We start from the raw sequence: 22,485 nt of genomic DNA on the forward strand, positions 1-22,485 counted from the left end.
TTGGCATCCAGGGAGTGTGTGTGCAAAGTTTGGCATGGATCGGGCCAACGGTGCCGGAGATTAGCTGGTAACGGACGGACGGAAGGAAGGAAGGACGGACGGACACACACACGGACGGAGTGCAAAACATACTCTCTCCCCATGCCTTCGGCCTGGTGGAGACAATTACAAATCCTTTAGTGACATTGGCAAAATACATCTGTCCTTCATCCAGCTTGCACAGTCCAGCTAGCAATCATCAACGTGATCCCCAAATATCCTACTGTCAACATTATCTTGTACCACTATTCCATGTCAGGCCTCTAAAATACCTCATCTCCATTGGGCATGGTGATGTTTTGGCAGTGGTGGAAAGTACTTTATTTGAGTATGTCCATTTAATACTTAATTATATATAAATATTTGTTTTGACCTTGTAGATCTGCTATTTTAGAAGAAGTTTGACAAATGTGAGTACTTTGATGCCAATACCTTTGTACTTTTACTCAAGTGAAATTTTGATGAAGACTTTTACTTTTAACAGAGCATTTCTACATTGTCACATTGCTACTTTTACTTAAGTAAAACCAATCTGAGTATGTGAAAAGGAGGTCACTATGTGTTTGTGATGGGATACTGGGTCAGACGCCAGGAATGAGAGAGGTGTTAAGAGAGCCATCTCAGGAAAAACACTTTGGATTCCAACACAGAGGACCTCTGCATCCATGGACAGCTGCTTTTCATTTCATTCATGTGATCAGAAAATGACAACAAACTTTGTTTGTCAACCAGAGTATGGACAATGGCTAGCACAGCCATAATTTCAATAACCACCAATTGAGCAGCTGAGTTGTTATCTGGATAGAAAAATGCCATGCAAAACTGACACACCAAACAAAAGCCAAAACCTGATCTCATTATATTTTGTCTGAAAGGCAGACACAATATTACTTTTCTAAGTGCATACACCACAACCTGCCACTCCTATTTTGGGCATGTTAGGCTATTATATTAGAAATTGTCAAATATAATGAAAGTAGTTGATCTGCAAGCTCACAGCATATCGTGACACTGTGAACTTGTAGAATGGTTATTTTCACACTACATCACAAGCTGAAGTATACATTTCCGGGTAGCTTAGTCAGTAGAGCCTTTGGACCACAAGGTCATGGGTTCGATCTCGGGCACCGCCAACTCAGCGTATGATTATAAGGCTTGGATTGAGTGTGGCAAGTTGTGCGGTAAGTACTGGGAGCTGATGGTAGGGTTTACCGCATAATGCGCATTGTAACGGAGACAGACTCATACGTGTTACAGGCTGATACCGACAATAAGCCACTCCCAACCTACATATTTAAGCCAGGGGTTAATCACTATATAATTCAATTGTCAAGGCATGTTGCAACAACTGTTACAAATGTATAAACTTAAAGGCAGTTACTAGTAATATATATTACTGTAATATTATTACTTTTCCCAGTAACGAGTAAAGTAAGGTATTACTCTGACAAAACAGTAATATTATACCTTTACTTTGTAAAATTAACACCTATTACATATTGCTTTTTTAAGTTGGCATGAAAGCATTTTCATTTAAAAGGTCGAGAGAGATGCTGCTTTATTTTATAACCTTTTTGGGTGATTTGTGACTCTTCTTAATATTATTATTCAAAACAATTGGATACTACGGAGCCCCTGAATGGCCATGCATTCAAAATATATTTTATCTTGTACGTACAAGATAATATCTCGTCCGTACAAGATATTATCTCGTACGTATACAAGATATTATCTTGTATGTACGAGATATTATCTTGTCCGTACAAGATAATAATTATCTCGTACGTACAAGATAATATCTCGTACGTACAAGATAATATCTCGTACGTACAAGATATTATCTTGTACGGACAAGATATTATCTTGTACGTACAAGTTATATCTTGTACGTACAAGTTAATATATTGTACGGACAAGATATTATCTTGTACGTACAAGTTATATCTTGTACGTACGAGATAATATCTTGTACGTACGAGATAAAATATATTTTGAATGCATGGCCATTCAGGGGCTCCGTAGGATTCAGTTCTAAAAGAAGCTGACTAAACAGATTGTGTTGTTGTACATCCCTTTTTTGCGGGCGTGGGGGGCGCAAAAGTAATATAATATAATATGTAATATATTAGTCTTGATTCCAAGTAATAAGTAATGTAATATTATTACTTTTTCTAAGGAGTAATAAGTAATAAGTAACATATTACTCTCCTAAGTAATATTGCCCAACACTGCTTAAAGGTGACATTGTGCAAGTTCAATCTTCCTTTTCTGATTTGGGTGGCCCACATGCAATACTATCGCAGCCCAGTGGGCCATGATGACACACTGGTTGGGAATTGCAACCTATTTTTGGCCAACCCCCTCAACTACAAAATGGCCACCAGATAATGGACACTGGCAAATCTTGTCTGTTGTTTTGAGCGCAAAGGGCCTCTTCTAATGATGGGGGAGATAGCAAGGCCCCTAGAGAGGTGAAGCCGCCAATCTGAATGTGGTCATCCATTAGTGCCCTGTACTGCTATAGAAAAGCATCAGCGCTCCGGGGCAGGGACAGGAGACAGGAGGACAAATGCTATCGGGGGCAACGCAGGCCTCAAAAAGAGGATCGCTATCTCTGCCAATAAGGCTATCAGACTAGCCCAAAGCAAAGGCACGCACACACACACGCGCACAAGCACGCACGCACGCACGCACGCACGCACGCACGCACGCACGCACGCACGCACGCACACACACACACACACACACACACACACACACACACACACACACACACACACACACACACACACACAGAGTATATAATCCAAAGGCAAAGGGGAACTGACTTGTATACCTGCAAAGTGCAGCTGTCAGAGGAGGGGTGAGGAGAGAGAGATTCGAAAGCGATGGAGGATGATGGAAAAATGAATGGAATGGAGAGAATGGCAGCCTGCTACCAGGGATTTGACCCTGTGGCATATCTGCAGTACAACTACACCCCACCACGCGCTGACTTTGAGCGGCAGGACAGCATCGTACCCTGGAAACTGGGATGTCTCCACAGAGCTTTCACTGAAGGTGGGGGAAGGTTATTTACTAAGGGTGACTTATTTGAGTGTGTTCATAGATGTTCTGTTCTAAGTGCTTGAAATGTTTTTGAAGTATATTGTTTGGGGATTTGTATAGCTCAGTATTAAAAAAGAACAGTTAGAGCCATGAATAATCACGTTGCATTATACAGTGCGTGGCAATTAGCAAATCCTTTCACGCTGTAGCCCGTTCTTTCTCTGTGAATGTGACTCAAGACTACTCTGTGTAAGTGTGACTTTTCCTCCCTCTAGACATAATTCAGTTGTCTGCCGTCACAGGAACTTCATGATATTCCTGTTTCTATTTTATGCCCCAAATATCTTGTGTTACCATTTGGTTTAGGTACCTCTCAATGTTGATACAAAAAAAATAACAAAGCAGATAATAAGATGAGAATGAGATCAAATAAAATAAGACAACAAATGGGAAACATGTTCATGTCAGCCGCCGAAAGTAGACAGAACAGTACAGTACCTGTATAATAAAGTTGTTCTCCGTATCTTGACTAGGTGACATCAGCGGTGAGGTGTTGGTAGACGTGGGCTCGGGTCCCACGCTGTACCAGGTGCTGAGCGGCTGTGAGGTGTTCAGCAAGGTACTCCTCACAGACTACCTGGAGGTCAACCGGCGGGAGCTGAAACGCTGGCTCCAGGACCAGGAGGGATGCGGCCTGGACTGGACCCCCTACCTGCAACACGTCTGCAAGCTGGAGGGACGCAGGTAGGACCAGACTCTATCCTGCATTTTACAAAAGTAAAATACATTCAAACTAAAAAAACAACTCCACTGTTTTCAGTCTTCATAGAGATATTACCACAATCCCTCATTTTTTTAAAGCAAGAAAACAATAGATGCCTTTAATGATTTGACCTGCATGAGTTGACTGTTAAAACACATTGATTCATTATATTGTGAAATGAGAGCTCAGCTCACACAGTACCAGTTATACACACACACACACACACACACACACACACACACACACACACACACACACACACACACACACACACACACACACACACACACACACACACACACACACACACACACACACACACACACACACACACACACACACACACACACACACACACAGTACCAGTTATTCAGTATAATCATGGGCCTGGCCTTCAGAGTCAGCAACTGTGGTTGATTAACTCAGGGGATTCCCAGCTTTTCCATGACAAGGACCCCCAAATAGAGTGGGGGGCGACACAGAGTGAGACGATCCACAAGCTCACAATGCACCATGAATCATGATGCATTCATTGCATTGTGAGCAGTGAGCGCAATAAAGACAGTTGACATCCCCAATAGGACATGATGTATTCCGCCCCTCATTTTCCTTGAATTGACCCCACTTTAATAAAACTATTGTCACCATATAGAACAATTATAGACACCTCATTTTAATTGCTACATGTTTGCTTATTTAATCAGGAATGATACAGTGCATTCCTGTGGCACTTTAGCATGGGATGACACTGTAAATTTGACGTGGGTGTCGTGACCTTTGTATAGTTACCTTTGATGTTGATGATGTCACTGTTATTAGATCCTCAGCATGGGCAGAGAAAGCAGCCAGGCTGCGTCTGGTGGTCTCCGACGTCCTCCCCATCGACGTGCACCGCCCTCGGCCGATGGCCCCCGACGCCCTCCCCTCGGCCGGCGCAGACTGCCTGGTGTCCTGCTTCTGCCTGGAGAGTGTCAGCCCAGACCTGGCTGCCTTCACCAGAGCCCTGGGACACATCCGGGGCCTCCTGCGACCCGGGGGACACCTGCTGCTCATCGGGGCCCTGGGGGAGAGCTACTACCTCGGGGGGCCTGGGGTGAGGATCCCTGTGGTGCCCCTGGAGGAGTCCCAGGTGTGCAGCAGTCTGAAGGAGAGCGGCTATACACTGATAAGGATGGAAGTGTACACGCTGCCACAGGACATGAGAGTGGGGGTGGATGATGTGACCGGAGTGTTCTTTGTAAAAGCAAGGAAGGAGTAGATTGTTCGCTTGTTTTGTGATTCCTCATGTAATCCTTCATTTATATATGAACGTTGATTGCTTTTCCTGCGTTACACTAGTGGTAGTAGTATTAATTTGTTTTATTTCATTAACCCAATGTGACTAAAAGTAGGCTATCTTTTTGCATGATGAATAAATGTTCGCTGTACTGAATGCCAAGTCAGTGAAGATACTGACATCTGCTGTTCACATGCAGTTACTACAAAATGTGGCATAATTTACCAGCTGGATGAATGAATCCACATCTCAATAAAATATAGCTTGAAAGTTGAAGCTGAGTTTGATTACATTAGTTAGGACTTCTAAACTACTAAATTGTTGAACGAGGCAACAAAGCAGCATTGGCTGTGAGAGGTTAGATTAATTCTATTTGTGCACTTGTGTAATGTTGTCCCCCCCACTGTATTTCTATGTTTTGTGTGTGGCTGCAGCAGGGGGGAAAGCCCAAGATAAATCCCCCTTGTGGACAATAAGGTGTACCTTGACCTTTGACTTCAATTCAGTACTAGGCTACTGACTGCACTGCAATTAAGCATTCTGATAGTTGACATTAGGCTATATTACAATCATGTAATTAAATTCATATCATGGCAATTACTCAGCCTTTCTTAAATGATATATTTTAGTACACCATCAAGCTGTCCTAACGATACCTGTCAATGTCAGATCAGACAAGTGTTTAAATGTTGTGGTGTGTCATGGTGATGTCATTAATCAGACTAGTTGGACGTCAGAGCATCAGCTCATTTGAGCTGTATGTGGTGTACTGTGCCATTCTAAATAATTGTATTACATTACATTTTATTCTTAGTGTTATCAATAAATAGCAAGGCTTTTGCACACCTACAGTGACAGGTGCATACGAGAAGGACAGACATACTGAAAATATACCATAAAGATTAGCCTGATGAAGGTCATATAGGCCGAAACTTTGCTGTTTCCCTAATAAACTATTTCACTGCATTTAAAGTCAGTGTGTGCGGGAGTCCCTTCTTTTTTCATTCTTAGTGTTATCAAAACTGTTGAGGAAGCTCCAAGGAATTTCCACTGCTTCCAAATCATTGTCACACTTGTACTGTAAGTGTGACAATAAAAATAACATTTGAACTATGAATAACTAAAAATATATACAATTGGTCGGGAAATACAATTAATTCCTACAAGCGTATGTGTTGCTATGACAATCCATGTCACAGTCACTACAAAGTAAAGACATTCTACATACATTTACATATCTCCACCTGACCTATTGTATGTGTTCAAATAACTATCTCATATTTACATTCAGAAATTGACATTCAGTCTTTTCTAGAATGTAGAGGTATGTCCTGGCTTCAAGTATGCCAAGTTTTAGAACTTCAGAACTTCCATTACATGCCTCAACCCCCAGATGGACAGGCTTTGTTTTTAGTTTGGGGTGTATAACTTTATATATCAATTTCAGTACTTTTTAATACAAGAATCCATTTCATGTGTGGGTGGCCTTAGAGATGAGGAAACGCTATGTTGTGTTTGGTCCCAAGCCCGGTAGGGGTATCTCAAAAACTAAAGCACTTTCTGACTGTTTGTCACAAGTTAGGTACGTACGTATATAGAAAGAAATGATGGATATAAAAACATTTATATAATATATAAATGTTTGTATTATTGTTTTGTTATGTAAACACAGGTCAAAGTTACATACTGTGGCTTTAGGATGACAAAACGAATACAATGAACCAATGTTTCTTTAATGGGGACATTATTTTAGCTATTCTGTCCATGTCAGAATAAACAAACATTGTACCAAGAAGATAGCCCATCTACTGCAACACGTGGGATTGTAGATTCTATTTTCTGCAAAGAGATTCGGTTGCAGAGATAAAAAAGAGGGGACCATGTACTACAGACCCCAATAAAGAACATATAGGATTATGTAAGAAGTGATTAGATAACAGCAGAAGACAATACTCTCTATGATATGTAATTGTAATGAGCAGCAACGGGCATGTGCTATATTTGTGCTATATACCTTTTATAGCTCTTATCAGAGCTGTAAGACCAGAAGAATCCCTCGGGGCTCTATACTAGTGTAGTTACTTATTTCTGTTATTGCGGGGAAGGCTTTTGCTGAAAATAGCAGGTGTGCTATTTTCCAGGGTGGGGTTTTTTCATATCCAGTTTTCATTTGGTTACCTTTAAATATTGGAATTTACAACTCCAAGACTCTCGTTTGATATCTCAAACTTTTACACATCACTGACGGAATCACTGACACCAGTTTCCAATGGAATTTATCCCTGAAAAACACGAGGATGGCGAGGTGAATACATTGAAAACATGAGGATGGCGAGGTGAATACATTGAAAACATGAGGATGGCGAGGTGAATACATTGAAAACATGAGGATGGCGAGGTGAATACATTGAAAACATGAGGATGGCGAGGTGAATACATTGAAAACATGAGGATGGCGAGGTGAATACATTGAAAACATGAGGATGGCGAGGTGAATACATTGAAAACATGAGGATGGCGAGGTGAATACATTGAAAACATGAGGATGGCGAGGTGAATACATTGAAAACATGAGGATGGCGAGGTGAATACATTGAAAACATGAGGATGGCGACGTGAATACATTGCAAGTATATTCTTTTATTTTTAGTTTGTGCCAGGGTCACCCGCAAGAGAAGATTTGTGTTAAAAGCTTTTCAAGATTTCTCAAACTTAGATAAAGCAGATCTACAAGCTCACAACGCGTTTTGAATTGTTGAAGTATAAAATAGGATTAAAGTGGAGTCCAACTTTGGATCCCACTTTGAAAACCAATGGATTAACACAAATAACCCTGGCTAAACTGCTTGTTAAACTTGTTTACGGACAATCTTTTCAACAGATGGCGTCCAACAAGATGATGGAAGGGTATGGAGGCCCCAGTTGTGACTCCCACTAAGCAAGATGGTGATGCTGAAGTGGTGACAAGAGCACAGGAGGGTCGTGTAGATGTGGTCTTTCTTCCCTGGCTGGCACTGTGAGCCAGGTCAGCTGCTGTCAATTAGTCCCTGAGATCCTCAAATGTGTCCCGTCCCCTACCAGAGGCGGCAGATGCCCATGACCTACAGTTGGGTGCCACCGATATTGTCCCTTATCATTTGACCCATTTAGGCCTGACCTCAAAATTTTAAAAAATCCTTCTAAATCCTCCAGTTTTCTGAAATAAATATTTTCACGATTTTTCAAAAATAGCAGACCTACAAGCTCGTAGCGCGCCACTCGGTGGCGCGCTATGAGCTTGTAGATCTGCTATTTTTCAATAGCTAAATTATAACAATGTTTAAAACACCAAAAGGGGTTCCCGCCCAAAATGGGTTAACTGTCCTTTTGCGCAGATCACGCAAACCTCAGCAAAAAGAAAACGACAATATCGATGGCCTCCAACTGTATGACCAGCTGCCGTGTTCTCACAGATGTCAAGCTTCAAAGCAGGTGAATTCAGTTACAGTTAATAGTCAATTAGGTGCTTAGTAACTTCTGCCATTGCACAATCCAGCATGAATCAAGACAATTTCCACATTCACTTCAGTCAAAAAACTTTTGAGTCAAATTGACTTTTTCAATCAATGAAATCAATTACAGTAGTTGAATTAACTGTTGAAACTTGCAACCCTACGAAGTCTTATGTGGTAACCTTTGTTTTTAACTGACCTGAAATGTGTTTTCTCTTCCCTGTAGAACAAAGGCAGCTAGAGAGCAGTGCAGTCAGCAGACCTGGGCTGGAGGAAGAGTGAGCAAAGCCTGCAGGAGCTGGACATGTTGCTGGGGCAGCTTGAAGAGCTGTTTCCCCCTCAGCCTGGTGCTTGGTGTACTGCTGCTATGTGGCTCTCTTGTCCTGCCCAACGAGCCGTATGAGATCAACATGGAAGCCCTGATATTGTCTCGTGGAGTTCAGAGCCTGCAGGTGTCATTGTGCTTAAGGCAACTTGTTCGCACAATCCTTGCCACCGATCTTTTGTCCGATACCATGCCTGATGTCCACCACAGTCTTGATTCTGGCTCACAGGGAATGGGGTGTTGGCTATGGGGTTACATTTGTTTCTTTATTTCAAACATTCAAAAGATAATTTTGAATGCAAACTTATTAAAACAGCAAGCAAATTTTTTTTTCAAACAAAATAAAATATATGAATCAATCTGTCTCGTATACTTCCTCACAAACCATGTCATCTTCCTCGCATACATCTCCTCTTCCTAATATCATCTCCTCTTCTGTATACTCATACTCATTTTTCCTCCTTTACAATCTTCTCTTCTCTTCCTACCATTTCCTCTCATCATCACACCTCGTCTGGAATGAAGTACACCTCGACTTTTAGGAAGAGGTCTGGCTATGACTATGACTATGACTATGACTATGACGCACGCACGCACGCACACGCACACGCACACACGCACACACACACACACACACACACACACACACACACACACACACACACACACACACACACACACACACGCACACACACACACACACACACACCACTGAAGTGGATGATTCATTGACAAACTGCAGACCTTATTAGTAACTTGATAATGATATTTAGGAACAGGTCTGGCTATGAGACAGCCAGGAGGTAGAGCAGGTCGTCCAATGATCCCTGGGTCGGCACTTTGAGTCCCGGCTCCTCCTGTCCACATGTCGAAGTGTCCTGACCTTGGACAAGTCACTGAATATAGTTCTGAACTTCTGACTGTAGTCCAGTCCACTGAACTTAACAGGACAGCCGCCATTGTTGTTTATGTTTCAGGATGAAGTTGCCATGAGGCTGTCACTCAAACTCGCAGTGGCCAATGGAGAGGCGTCTAACATTTTTCAGCGTAGCCTTCCGACCCTTTACCCATGACCCCTTACAGAAAAAAAAATCAAACAAAAGAAAATTCAAACAAACAAAAAGAAATTCAAACAAAAATAATTAAAAAAAAAAAAAGAAAAAATCAAACAAAAAATAATAATTCAAACAAACAAAAAAAACATTCAAACTAACAAAAATAATTCAAACAAAAAGAAATAAAAACAAAACAAAAAAACAACTTCAAACTCAAAACTAGAAAACAAACTACAAAAACATCCAAATCAAACTACAACCAAACACATAAGTGTTTGGTTGTAGTTTTAAATGTTTTGTTTAAAAATATATTTTTTGCGTGCAATTATACGTTTTTTAATTACAAATGTTTTTTTTGATCTGTTCATATATTTTATTTTGTTTGAAAAAAACATTTTGCTTGCAGTTTTAATAAGTTTGCATTCAAAATTATCTTTTGAATGTTTGAAATAAAGAAACAAATGTAACGCCATAGTAGGCTGGTTCCGCCCTAAACTAGACAAATACATCATTTTGGGAGTCCTTGACATGAAAAAGGGGATTTAGAAGACATTTTTAGAATTGTCCTCAGGTATTTATGGATTAAAGTGCCAACCCGGGTAAAAGGCAAGGTTATTGTCCAACCTCCAGACTGTCCAACCTCCAGACTGCCCCCATCAATGATGGGGGCAGTCTGGAGGGCAGCTCGATCATTTTCCTGTCAAAAATCCTTTCAACAAAATATATCCAACACTTGTGACAGATGCATCATCTCCAAGGGAACTTTGGGCCACACTTTCTGCTCTTGCCCAAAGGATTGTTTTATTCTGGAAAAACATTGTTTCTTGCAGAGTGTATACCGTTTTCATATCGAACCTGATGCACTAACTGCCTTGTTTGGTTGCTCTGTCTGAAGCTTCTCTCGCTCTGCCATACTCTTATGCTTGGTGCACTTGTAGCAAGAGAATTATTTTATGTCAGAGTGTAAGACTTCTATTGTTCCATATTTCACTAGATGGCGTAATGAGTTTGTATCACTGATATATAATCCTTTCAACATTTTCTCCTTTCAATTTTCAATTCTCAATCAAATGTACAGTCGTGAATCAGTCTATTTGTAATTGATTCCTTATGTATATGAGCATGTACTGTATGTAGTTTAAAAAACGTTATATATTTTTCTGTTTCATTAACCCATTCAGGCCTGAGGTCGAAATTTAAAAAAAAAAGTTTTCGAAATCATGACAATTTTCGGAAAGATTTGAGGCACATTTTAACGATTTTTCAATAGCTAAATTATAACATAATGTTTGGCATCATAGTGAATTTATTCACATTAATATCTCAACATAATTAATGTAAGGTAATGTAATGTATAAGCAATTGTATATTGTATAAGCAATCCCTGTGCTGTGACGTTAGAAGTATAGTGCAAGTATTAGGGTGCTAAGGTGGAAGAAAATTGACAAGGTGACTAATCGTGTGCCCCTATTTGGAATGATCGAAATTAAATGTTCTAATGGGAACCATAGCTGAATACCAGCACTCACGTAGTCTCCTGGAAGGATTAAGGTTTTATTTTGTTTCCCCCCAGCAGCAAACAACAGTAAGGACGTTTCGGCCCGAGAGCCTTCTTCAGCGTAAATCTAGAGAACACTGTGCAAAATAAAGCTTTAATCCTCCCAGGAGACTACGTGAGTGCTGGTATTCTTTTCTATAGACTGTATGTTCCAGAACCGTGCACCCGTGACATTATGACGTGGAAATACTCAACCGAGTGCTTGCTTTTGCTTTCTTCTTCAAGTAACCATAGCTGAATGGCAGTCTTTGTCAAAACCCTTGAAACATTGCAAAAAATAGCATATCTAGGAGCTCACAATGCGTCTGTGAACAGTGAAAACACCTAAATACATTGTTTCTGTAGGTAAATGACACCACCAAACTAGTCCGGTGACTGATAACTGATAAGGTGTTATAGAAAGAAATAAAATTAAGTAAAGTAAGTAGACTTGCCGAGCCATGAGGCCCATAGTTTCTGTAGCGTGAGGCAGCTTGATGTACAAGTACACCCCCTGGACATGACGCTAGTATGTCGCAGGGACCCCCAATCCAACCCTTGATGCTGAGTGTCAAGCAGGGAGGCACTGGGTCCCATTTTTAGAGTCTTTGGTATGACCCGGCCGGGGATCGAACCCCGACCTCCCAGTCTCAGGGCGGACACTCTAACCACTAGGCCACTGAGCTGGTCATATAGAAAGAAACGATGGGTATAAAACCATTTATATATTGTTTTGTTATGTAAACACAGGTCAAAGTACAGACCCCTGGGGAACCGCTGTCAACAAAGTACTTAGGATTTAAGTGATTAGATAATGGCTGAAGACAATTACTCTCCAAGATATGTAATATCCTGTAATGAGCAGCAGAGGGCCCACACGTGCTATATTTGTGTATAAAAGGTATATAACCTTGTATAGCTCTTTATATCAGAGGTGTATTTTGACCTGAGATCAGATTCTAAAAATGTCTTCTACATCCTGACAGTTTTCTGAAAAAGCTGTTTCTATGTCAGTCGTTCTTCGATTTTTCAAAAATAGCAGACCTACAAGCTCGTAGCGTGCCACTGCTTGTAGATCTGCTATTTTTCAATAGCTAAAGCATAACATAATGCTAACACCAAAATGGGTTCCCGCCCAAAAATGGGTTAACAACTTAAACCACATATAGTTTACCGGAATCCATCGGGGCTCTATACTAGTCTAGTTACTTATTTCTGTTATTGCGGGGAATGCTTTTGCTGAAAATAGCAGACCGACAAGCTCACGTCGCAGGTGTGCTATTTTTTCAGGGTGGGGTTTAAGTGGTTAATGATTGTACTCAATGTACTGTAGGTCAGTCATATCCAGTTTTCATTCGGTTTTATATTGGGAATTTAAAACTCCAATACACTCCCATGTTTGATTTCTCAAATTTCTAAAATGTCGCTTTTCATTTTACAAAACGCATTCATGGTGATTTCAAATGTTTCATCATTGTTTTTGATGATTTGAACATGGTGGACCCTATTGGAAACAAGTGTAATGCTTAATTGGGTCGTCCACTCACAGTTAACAGCCTTTGTATTGAGTTTGTGCTTGAAATGTACTGTAATTCTGCAAACTGTTAATACATTTTTCAATCAATCAATCAATGTTGATAGGCCTACATCACACTTGTTAAGGAAAGGGGGGGGGGATGCTAACCCCTTCCATGGTAACTCTTTGTATTGTGGCTCACAACGCAATTTGAAAATCTTGTGATTATTTAATGACATTCTTCTTCTCAGAGCACAGACTGCACTTGTTCATAACCGAGATAACTCACAGTACTCAACACATTGTTCTGTGTGATGGAGTTGGCTCTTCAGTGTGATGTGGGCTTTATTTGAAACACAGGGTGGGTGAAGTGCATAGATTAATAATTTGTCACCACTGGAACATCTTCAGCTTGAAAGGTAATGGTTGGATGATTAGTGTCTGTCAGTCTGCAATGTTTGCACACCTAACACAATCTACAGCAGTCGCTGGGTGAAATAAAATCAATATTGTGTATGGAGTGAGACTCACCGCACACACGGTCTTCTCGTAAAACAGTTATTGCCGATGTTTCGGTCACCTGATCTTCATCAGAGCTATGATTCGGTGTGCAGAAGCTTCACCCCACACAATACTGAAAAAATTGCCCATACACTATTTCAGGGTGTTATGAGAGGCTGAAAAAGAAAAACAAACTTAAAACTCCAAAAGTCAAGGCATTCCTTTAATGCATCTGATGATCGTTTTTTGTTTTTTTTCTGATAAGAATTGATCCAGGATTGCTGTGATAAGTACAGTGGCTGTGGCAAATTCTGCACACTACAGTGCAATAAAAAGGCAAATGAAAACAGTGTGGACATTACGGTGACAACAATATTATCTAGTGACGGAGTCTAACCAGAGTCCTTGGTAGACAGAGTTTGGCCAGTGCTTGATGTAGTTGTGCCTACTGTAGTTACAATGCTGGTGTCACAAAATAAAACATTTTCTTTTGAAATCTGGGCATTACCAATATCTATGGAGGTTGGAGTTCATCCGCATCCCGGGGGCCAGAAGATGGTTTTGGAGATTTAAATGCTACAAGCATGATTACTACTTCATTATAATTTTGATTTTATTCATTATCTTTATTTACTTCATACATTGTCTGCAAGTTAGACAGCCAGTCTAGGGCATTGGCTTTAACCACTGACTTACAAGACAAACATTTCCAAACTCTGTCTATCTCAGACACTAGCAATGTTTACATTGTGCGGCAGTCAATAGTGATGTATAATGCAATAAGTTACTAGTTGACATTTTCAATTTCCGACCCTTGATTGGTGGCTATATCGCCATATACTGTATTTTTACACATTAGCATATATTTTGAACTGTACTGTACATTATTTGTTTGACACAATTTCCCCAGCTTTTGATGTCTCACACACACACACACACACACACACACACACACCGAGATGCACGTGCGTGCGCATACTGTTGTGTTGGAGACAATGAACATGTAACCTCTCCGTCGATAGCATTTTTTTTTAGTCCGGCATCTGAAAACATTTAAAATACATATTGACCACATACATACACGCTACAAACATGCATGTGCTTGTGATCACACGCACGCACACGCGCACGCATCCATGCACGCACACGCGCACGCACACACACACACACACACAGACACACACACACACACACACACACACACAGACACACAGTCACACAGACACACAGGATGGTAGAGACTGGAACAAAAGTATTCATAAGATGACATCTGCGTTTTGGTTGGACATGCAACACCAGGTATGTTGTGTTTTGTGCGTGTGTACGCGTGCCAGAGTGTGCTGTGTGTGTGTGTGTGTGTGTGTGTGTGTGTGTGTGTGTGTGTGTGTGTGTGTGTGTGTGTGTGTGTGTGCGCCAGCGTGTGCTGTGTGTGTGTGTGTGTGTGTGTGTGTGTGTGTGTGTGTGTGTGTGCGCCAGCGTGTGCTGTGTGTGCCAGCGTGTGGCGTGCTGTGTGTGTGCTGCTCTTTGGGGCCAGACAGTGGACTGTACATGACTATATACACATGGCACGGTCCCATCATTTCCACTGGTAATAGTTCATACAGAATGGTGTGTGTTGATTACACAGTACTGGCTTGTTCCATTGAAGCGCTGCCCCCTGGTGGAAGACATAGGATGGCGTCAGTTAAAACCCATTAAGACCCAAGTCCGATTCTACAAATAAATGCTTGATTTTTCAATAATGTTCAATAATAGCAGATGTATCAGCTTGTTTGAATAGCCAACGTAAAAATTGAAAAAGACACCGGTTGTAACGGGTTAAGCAACTATGCTAAACGTATCATTGCTGTTGGGCAGAAACCATGTATCTCCGTTCTTTTGTGTGGAAATGAACGGCCTACTTCGCTGTACAAGAGTGCAAAACTAGCCAATGTACAAGCTCACAACAAGATTGTAGATCGACTATGTTTACTATATGGTTTTAAATGTAAAAGTGGTTAAGCCTGACTGTGAGTTTTATAAAGTATTAATAAGAGCTTGTGACCAAATAATAACTACATTGGATTCATTGGAACACAGGTTGTTTTTTTCACCCATTTTCTGAAAAGAAATGGTTTCCACCCAACAGCGACGTGATAATAGTTAATTAGAATGAAATTCACTCTTACCTGAACTCAGTAGCCCTCAAAGAAACAAGTTTTTACTTTTCTGTGGAGAGAGGAAATAGAGGGAATAACAGTGAGGATTTTAGTATTGAAATAGTGAGTTCTGGGTGTGTTTGATGATACAAGTGTCTGATGCTTTCTGGTGTCAGGGCCTTTACAGCAGTGGTTCTCAAAGTGGGTCCGGGAGGGGACCTCCAGGGATCCTTGAGAGGGTTCCAGGGGGTCCTAACCTAACCTATTTACACTATTTTATACTCCAGGCTGTCAAGCTCACATTTTGAGCTTGTGTAGATCTGCTATATTAAAACATTTTGAAAAATCTTGAAATGTTTTAACACAAATCGTCTCTCATGGGGGTATCTGGCACAAACTCTGTTCAGATGGGGGTCCGTGGCCAAAATACATGGCCACATCGATGTGGGGGGGGGGGGGGGGGCTTCACGTGAAAATGAGAAACACTGTGTTACAAGAATCTGGTTAAATGTACAGTAACTGTCTTTGTTTGCAAAAGCCTTGCTATTTATTGATAACACTAAGAATAAAATGTAATGTAATAACATTATTTAGAATGGCACAGTACGTCACATACAGCTCAAATGAGCTGATGCTCTGAAGTCCAACTAGTCTGATTAATGACATCACCATGACACACCATGACACACCACAACATTTAAACACTTGTCTGATCTGACATTGACAGGTATCGTTAGGACAGCTTGATGGTGTACTAAAATATATAATTTAAAGGCTGACATTCTCCTACAAGCCTAATTAATGAAAGTGTTTTGTCATCATAATATAATATGGATGTTAATGAGGGTAAGATTCATGACTGAATGTGTTTTTACCTTTGCCACGGGGAAGGTTAGTCTAATTAAGTTTGTGTGAATATTATAATAATAATATAAGGAAGGACATTCTCAACAGGAGCATGAAGCGTCCCTTGCATATATTTTTGTTGCATCGTTCTCGTCCTCAGGACATTTTGTTGTTGTTTTATTCATTTAGTTCTCAGTCATGCATTTATAATCTTGACATTGTGTCACTGTCGTGATTGGATTTAAGCCAAGGGCAAATACTTGTTATGTAATTAAACCGTTTTTTTGTTGTTGTTATGCAATTGAATAAGCTACATTTAACAGTGGCATTTTCAAAAACAGACCCACACACTGAAATGAAAAATGATAAGGTGATAAGGTGATAACACAGTTTGACTGCATGACTAAAATGTTCAAAACATTGAGAGACCAAGAGTAAATAGCAGTGGGAAAGCAAACCAGTTCATCCACCCCATTAACCTGCATGTGTAGCTGTTTCAGGTCTCCAGATGACCCAGCAGCTGAAAGGTTTCATTTTATTGTATCAAAAGTATGTTTACAGTACATCACTCTGTGCTACTGTCCCACTTACCATGTTATGAGAGGATGTTTCAAAAGAGGTTCTGTGCTCCTCAGTACTTCCACACTTAAAAACGTAACAAAGAAAAACAAACAGACACACAAACATACAAAAGAAAACCAAGAAAACCGAACAAGAAGTACAAAGCCGGACAAACAGAAAACGACTTGCTTGAAAGATGTAAACAAGGGACTTGGGCGAAGGGGGGGATTAAAAAGAAAAACAAAACAAAGTCAATCATGCAGAAGAAATGAACACGTACGTAACCCAAAGGAAATGAAAGCAAAGGAAACACAAAACCTCTTTCTGATATCGTATGAATCGATTATAAAGCAGCAAGATACAGTAATAAGAGTTCAAAAGAGTGAAAGTGAATCAATAAGAGTAACAGATATTCTTGCAAAGTGATGGGATAGCACAAAATGAGAACAGTATAGTATATTAAAGAACTTTAGGACATTAAAATCAGTGCTTGCCAAAGTAAGAAGACCTCTTGTTATCCGGATCCCCTACTACAGTTTATGGATATTGAAAACTAAACGTAAGGTACCGACATAATTTGTGTCCAAAGTTCAGGCCTGACGTCGAAATTAAAAAAAAAAGTTTTCTAAATCATGACAATTTTCGGAAAGATTTGAGGCACATTTTAACGATTTTTCAAAAATAGCAGACCTACAAGCTCATAGCGCGCCACTCGGTGGCGCGCTATGAGCTTGTAGGTCTGCTATTTTTCAATAGCTAAATTATAACATAATGTTTAAAACACCAAAAGGGGTTCCCACCCCAAAATGGGTTAAAGTGCATCCAACTGTTTAGCCTGTTTAGACTGTTTAGACTGTTTAGACTGTTTAGACTGTTTAGCCTGTTTAGACTGTTTAGACTGTTTAGCCTGCCACTGGCTGGCTAAACAGTTAGATGCAAAGGCACTAGTTCAATTCCCCTCCAATGAGACATATTGTGACCCAACATCCAGGCTAATTGGTAACACCCCACCACCACCCACCACAAACTAGCAACTTGCTAGAGCTACTACATGAAATAAACATTTATACTTATAATTTTCCTTAATTGGGCTACCCGGTATAGCAGAGTGGTTGGGGGTGTACCAAATGGGCTCTAATGCCTGACAGCAAGTGCCTGGTTCGATTCCCGGCCAGCCGGACCATTTACACACTCCCTTACTCTCTCCACGTTTCCCGTCTTTCTCCACTGTACCTTCCCCCCCCCCCCCCCCCCTTAAAACTTAAAAATAAGCAAATTAACACAATTCCTATAATTAAATGTAATGGAAAAAGCAACAGGGTAGATGGCATTGTGTGTAGGGAAGCTTGACAAACACCTGACACTAGATGCGCCTCAGAATGGTATTTTGGGGTAAATTGATGAAGCCTAATTGCCCTGTAGCTTTGACCATAATTAGTAGAGTCTATACCGTACATACAGTGGTCAGCTCTTGGCTTTGCTAGCTAGCTATAATTGTGTGGGCTTCTCTCTTCACGGCTCCCTTAGGATTCCTTGAAGGGGTTCCGAATGGACCCTTTCACTGCTTACAGGTCTGTAAACTCTCAGAGTTAACGGGAGTCCTTGCAATAAAAATACAAAAGTCTGAGGACCACTGACTGAACTGTACATTTATGCGGTCAGACCATGGTCTCCTGCTTGGTCTTTACCTTCTTCTTGGCTTGCAGTAGCTCCTGATAGGCGCTGGATCGGATGAAGCGACTGTACGAGTCACTTTTCATCAGCTTGTAGATGTGCTCCTGTTTGGGGAGGACAAGAGAGAATAGTATACTAACGCCACATTGTGTACAGACACAATGTCTGAATGCCCTTACAAAGATGTAATCTGACATCGAAACGTTTTTTTTTGCCTTGCACCTTCTATATTAAAGTAAAAGGCTCCAGCGCCTTCTTCATTCAACAATGTCTGAATGCATTACAGGGTTGGATTCTCTGGGGCTTTGTATACCCCTTCTCTGGTCATCATGACCAGGTGCAGATATATCACTTCTTCTGGTCAGAGATACATTAATTACATAGATTGTTCTTTTGGAAAATGTAGACTGTCTGATATGTTTGATATTCATGATTTATAGTATCACAATTTGATTGAAAATGTCTGTTAACCTAATTATTATTTCACAATAGCAGATATACAAGCTCACTACGTGTCGCGATGTGACGTGTCGTGTGCTTGTAGATCTGCAATTTCTTTTGCTATTTGTTGGAAGTATAAAGGATTTAGTAGTACTCTGTTTTTGTCACAAATGGATCCCAGCTGCAGTCACAGAAACCACTCCCCCAGAAAAGACAAACTGTGTTATTTTGAGTTCAAAGCCATTACACTGCAATATCCTGAGGAGAATGTATGAAATGACAAACAGATTAAATTGTCTCCATACTCTGTTGTGCATTCTAAATACTCTGTTGTGCATTCTAAATACTCTGTTGTGCATTCTAAATACTCTGTTGTGCATTCTAAATACTCTGTTGTGCATTCTAAATACTCTGTTGTGCATTCTAAATACTCTGTTGTGCATTCTAAATACTCTGTTGTGCATTCTAAATACTCTGTTGTGCATTCTAAATACTCTGTTGTGCATTCTAAATACTCTGTTGTGCATTCTAAATACTCTGTTGTGCATTCTAAATACTCTGTTGTGCATTCTAAATACTCTGTTGTGCATTCTAAATACTCTGTTGTGCATTCTAAATACTCTGTTGTGCATTCTAAATACTCTGTTGTGCATTCTAAACAGTGTTGTTTTCTTCGACTAAAACTAAGACGAAAAATGTTCGTCGACTACCTTTTTCCACTGACGAAAACTAAATGGAAACTAAATGAAAACTAAGCTATGATGAGTAAAACCAAGACTAAATATACTGACAATTTCGTCAACAGATAAAAACTAGACTAAATGTTAGGAAGGGACTAGTGGACAAGAGATTCAGTATAAGTCATTTTACACTTGGTTGCATGCTGAAAATAGCAGATCTACAAGCTCACAAAGCGTCGCAGCGCGACGCTTGTAGATCGGCTATTTTCAGAAAGTGTAAAAACAGTCATTACGACGGCATCAAGGCCCGCCAAAATACATTTTAGTCGACTAAATCAACTGTAGATTTAGTCGACTAAAATCTTATGACATTTAGTCGACTAAAACTAGACTAACACTAAAGCATTCCAGGTGACTAAAATGTGACTAAAACTAAATTAAAGCTATTCAAAAGACTACGACTAAAACTAAAATAAAAATTTGCTGCCAAAAGCAACACTGTCTGGAAGTCACCCTGCCTCTTTCAGCTCCTACTGTCCATACTCTGTTGTGCATTCTAAATGAGTCTGGAAGTCACCCTGCCTCGTTCAGCTCCTACTGTCCATACTCTGTTGTGCATTCTAAATGAGTCTGGAAGTCACCCTGCCTCGTTCAGCTCCTACATTCTAAATGAGTCTGGAAGTCACCCTGCCTCGTTCAGCTCCTACTGTCCATACTCTGTTGTGCATTCTAAATGAGTCTGGAAGTCACCCTGCCTCGTTCAGCTCCTACTGTCCATACTCTGTTGTGCATTCTAAATGAGTCTGGAAGTCACCCTGCCTCGTTCAGCTCCTACTGTCCATACTCTGTTGTGCATTCTAAATGAGTCTGGAAGTCACCCTGCCTCGTTCAGCTCCTACATTCTAAATGAGTCTGGAAGTCACCCTGCCTCGTTCAGCTCCTACTGTCCATACTCTGTTGTGCATTCTAAATGAGTCTGGAAGTCACCCTGCCTCGTTCAGCTCCTACTGTCCATACTCTGTTGTGCATTCTAAATGAGTCTGGAAGTCACCCTGCCTCGTTCAGCTCCTACTGTCCATACTCTGTTGTGCATTCTAAATGAGTCTGGAAGTCACCCTGCCTCGTTCAGCTCCTACTGTCCATACTCTGTTGTGCATTCTAAATGAGTCTGGAAGTCACCCTGCCTCGTTCAGCTCCTACTGTCTGTACACCTATTTCAACCACTTCTTCTTAAAAGCTGTCGGAATTCAGAAACAAATCTACACAGTGCTTGAATGCATTTTACATAATAATGATCGCATGGCTCAATGCACTTTCCAATATGTATCCACTCCAGTAGCCTTTAATAGTGTTCTGCCCACCATGAAGAATAAAATTGGGCTTAAAGGGGCACATCATCTATTTTTCAACCTATCTTCATATAATTTGTCCTCACCAATGTTCATGGTAGATGACACCATTTCCGGCTACTCTCTCTGTGTCTCAGAGGAGGCTGTAGGCAGTTCAGCAACCTGCCTACCAGTGACATTACCCCTTATGCCTAAACGCTTTAGGCATTTTATTTTTTACAATTTTAAAATAATGAATATAGCCAATCTACATCAACATGTTTGTAAATCGGCCGTTTGAACTAGTTCAAAATAGTAAAGAATGCCTAGATAGGGCCCTGTGTGTAGAACTGCAGAAATATTTTTCTTCTCTTTAAATATACTGTATATATTAAAAAAATTAAGCGGAATATTTTTATTCAAATCTTTGTTTCTGGGAGTCCCTGGAACAACACATTTTGAGATGAGGGGGTCGGTGGCCAAATACATTTCATTTTGGGGGTCCTTGACAAGAAAAAGTTTGAGCACCACTGATATACAGTATAGCAACGTAACGTCTTTCAGAAAACTGTTAGGCTCAACAAGACTGACGGCTGCCTCACCTGTGCATCTTCGAAAGCGTACCGCCCTGGGTCCTTGACATTCTGTGCGGTCTTGGCGTAGCTCTTGGAGTCCACGTTGATGGCACTGGGCGCTCCTGGAACCAGGAACTCCTTCCAGATCTCCTGCACCTGTGTTGGCACCTCCTTTATGGGTCGCTTCTTCACCTCCTGCACCGCCAACCAGAACCTAGTACATGGGAAAGTCTTGACGTTTCAGATCCAATAAGTTGAACTAGCAAAAAAATAAAAAAAATGTTGAATTGGGTCATAGGGATTTTTTACTAAATCTTTAAACCTTTAAACTAAACTAAGTGAAATGTCTCATACATCTCGTATTATCATATGTCTCAACAAAACTTATTATTTGGGACACCCCTTGAAGGCCAGGTGCATTAAAATGGTAACTGGTGTCTCTTCACAAAAAATTGCTGAATTCTACGAGGTCACAATGCTCGGGTGCTAGGGTTCACTACTTGGTTAATAAACCTTGCCAACGTATCATATATTTAAAGTCTACACCAGGTAGCTCTACCGTCTGTTGGATCCGTGTTTTCCAGAATTCAGTTTGAAACAAAAACACAGATGTACCGTTTCAGGACAAATGTTGCAGGGTGCTGGTGCCAAGGTTATTTTAAAAACCAACACCAACATATGCAGAAACGGT

At 40.6% G+C, this 22,485-nt stretch overlaps 2 protein-coding genes across 3 annotated transcripts in view; one reads left to right on the forward strand and one right to left on the reverse strand.

Moving 5' to 3' along the window:
- Nucleotides 1-2,963: 2,963 nt before the first annotated feature.
- pnmt (phenylethanolamine N-methyltransferase) lies at nucleotides 2,964-5,108 on the forward strand (the record flags this gene model as incomplete). Its single annotated transcript, XM_079492229.1, has 3 exons — nucleotides 2,964-3,099; nucleotides 3,621-3,831; nucleotides 4,670-5,108. 3 exons carry the CDS (start codon nucleotides 2,964-2,966, stop codon nucleotides 5,106-5,108), a joined length of 786 nt encoding a protein of 261 aa, XP_079348355.1.
- An 8,669-nt stretch (nucleotides 5,109-13,777) lies between these two features.
- rgs7b (regulator of G protein signaling 7b) overlaps nucleotides 13,778-22,485 on the reverse strand; it is a 120,574-nt gene continuing 111,866 nt past the window's right edge. For both annotated transcript variants that reach the window (XM_079492964.1, XM_079492963.1), the window contains 4 exons: nucleotides 21,822-22,008; nucleotides 18,785-18,874; nucleotides 15,720-15,759; nucleotides 13,778-15,208 (listed from right to left, as the gene is read on the reverse strand). In XM_079492964.1, the coding sequence (XP_079349090.1) occupies nucleotides 15,736-15,759; nucleotides 18,785-18,874; nucleotides 21,822-22,008 (301 nt within the window). In that variant the 3' untranslated portion in view covers nucleotides 13,778-15,208; nucleotides 15,720-15,735. The remainder of the gene's footprint in view (nucleotides 15,209-15,719; nucleotides 15,760-18,784; nucleotides 18,875-21,821; nucleotides 22,009-22,485) is intronic.

This window comes from Electrona antarctica (assembly GCF_951216825.1).
Source record: "Electrona antarctica genome assembly, chromosome: 22".
Lineage (NCBI taxonomy): Eukaryota > Metazoa > Chordata > Actinopteri > Myctophiformes > Myctophidae > Electrona > Electrona antarctica.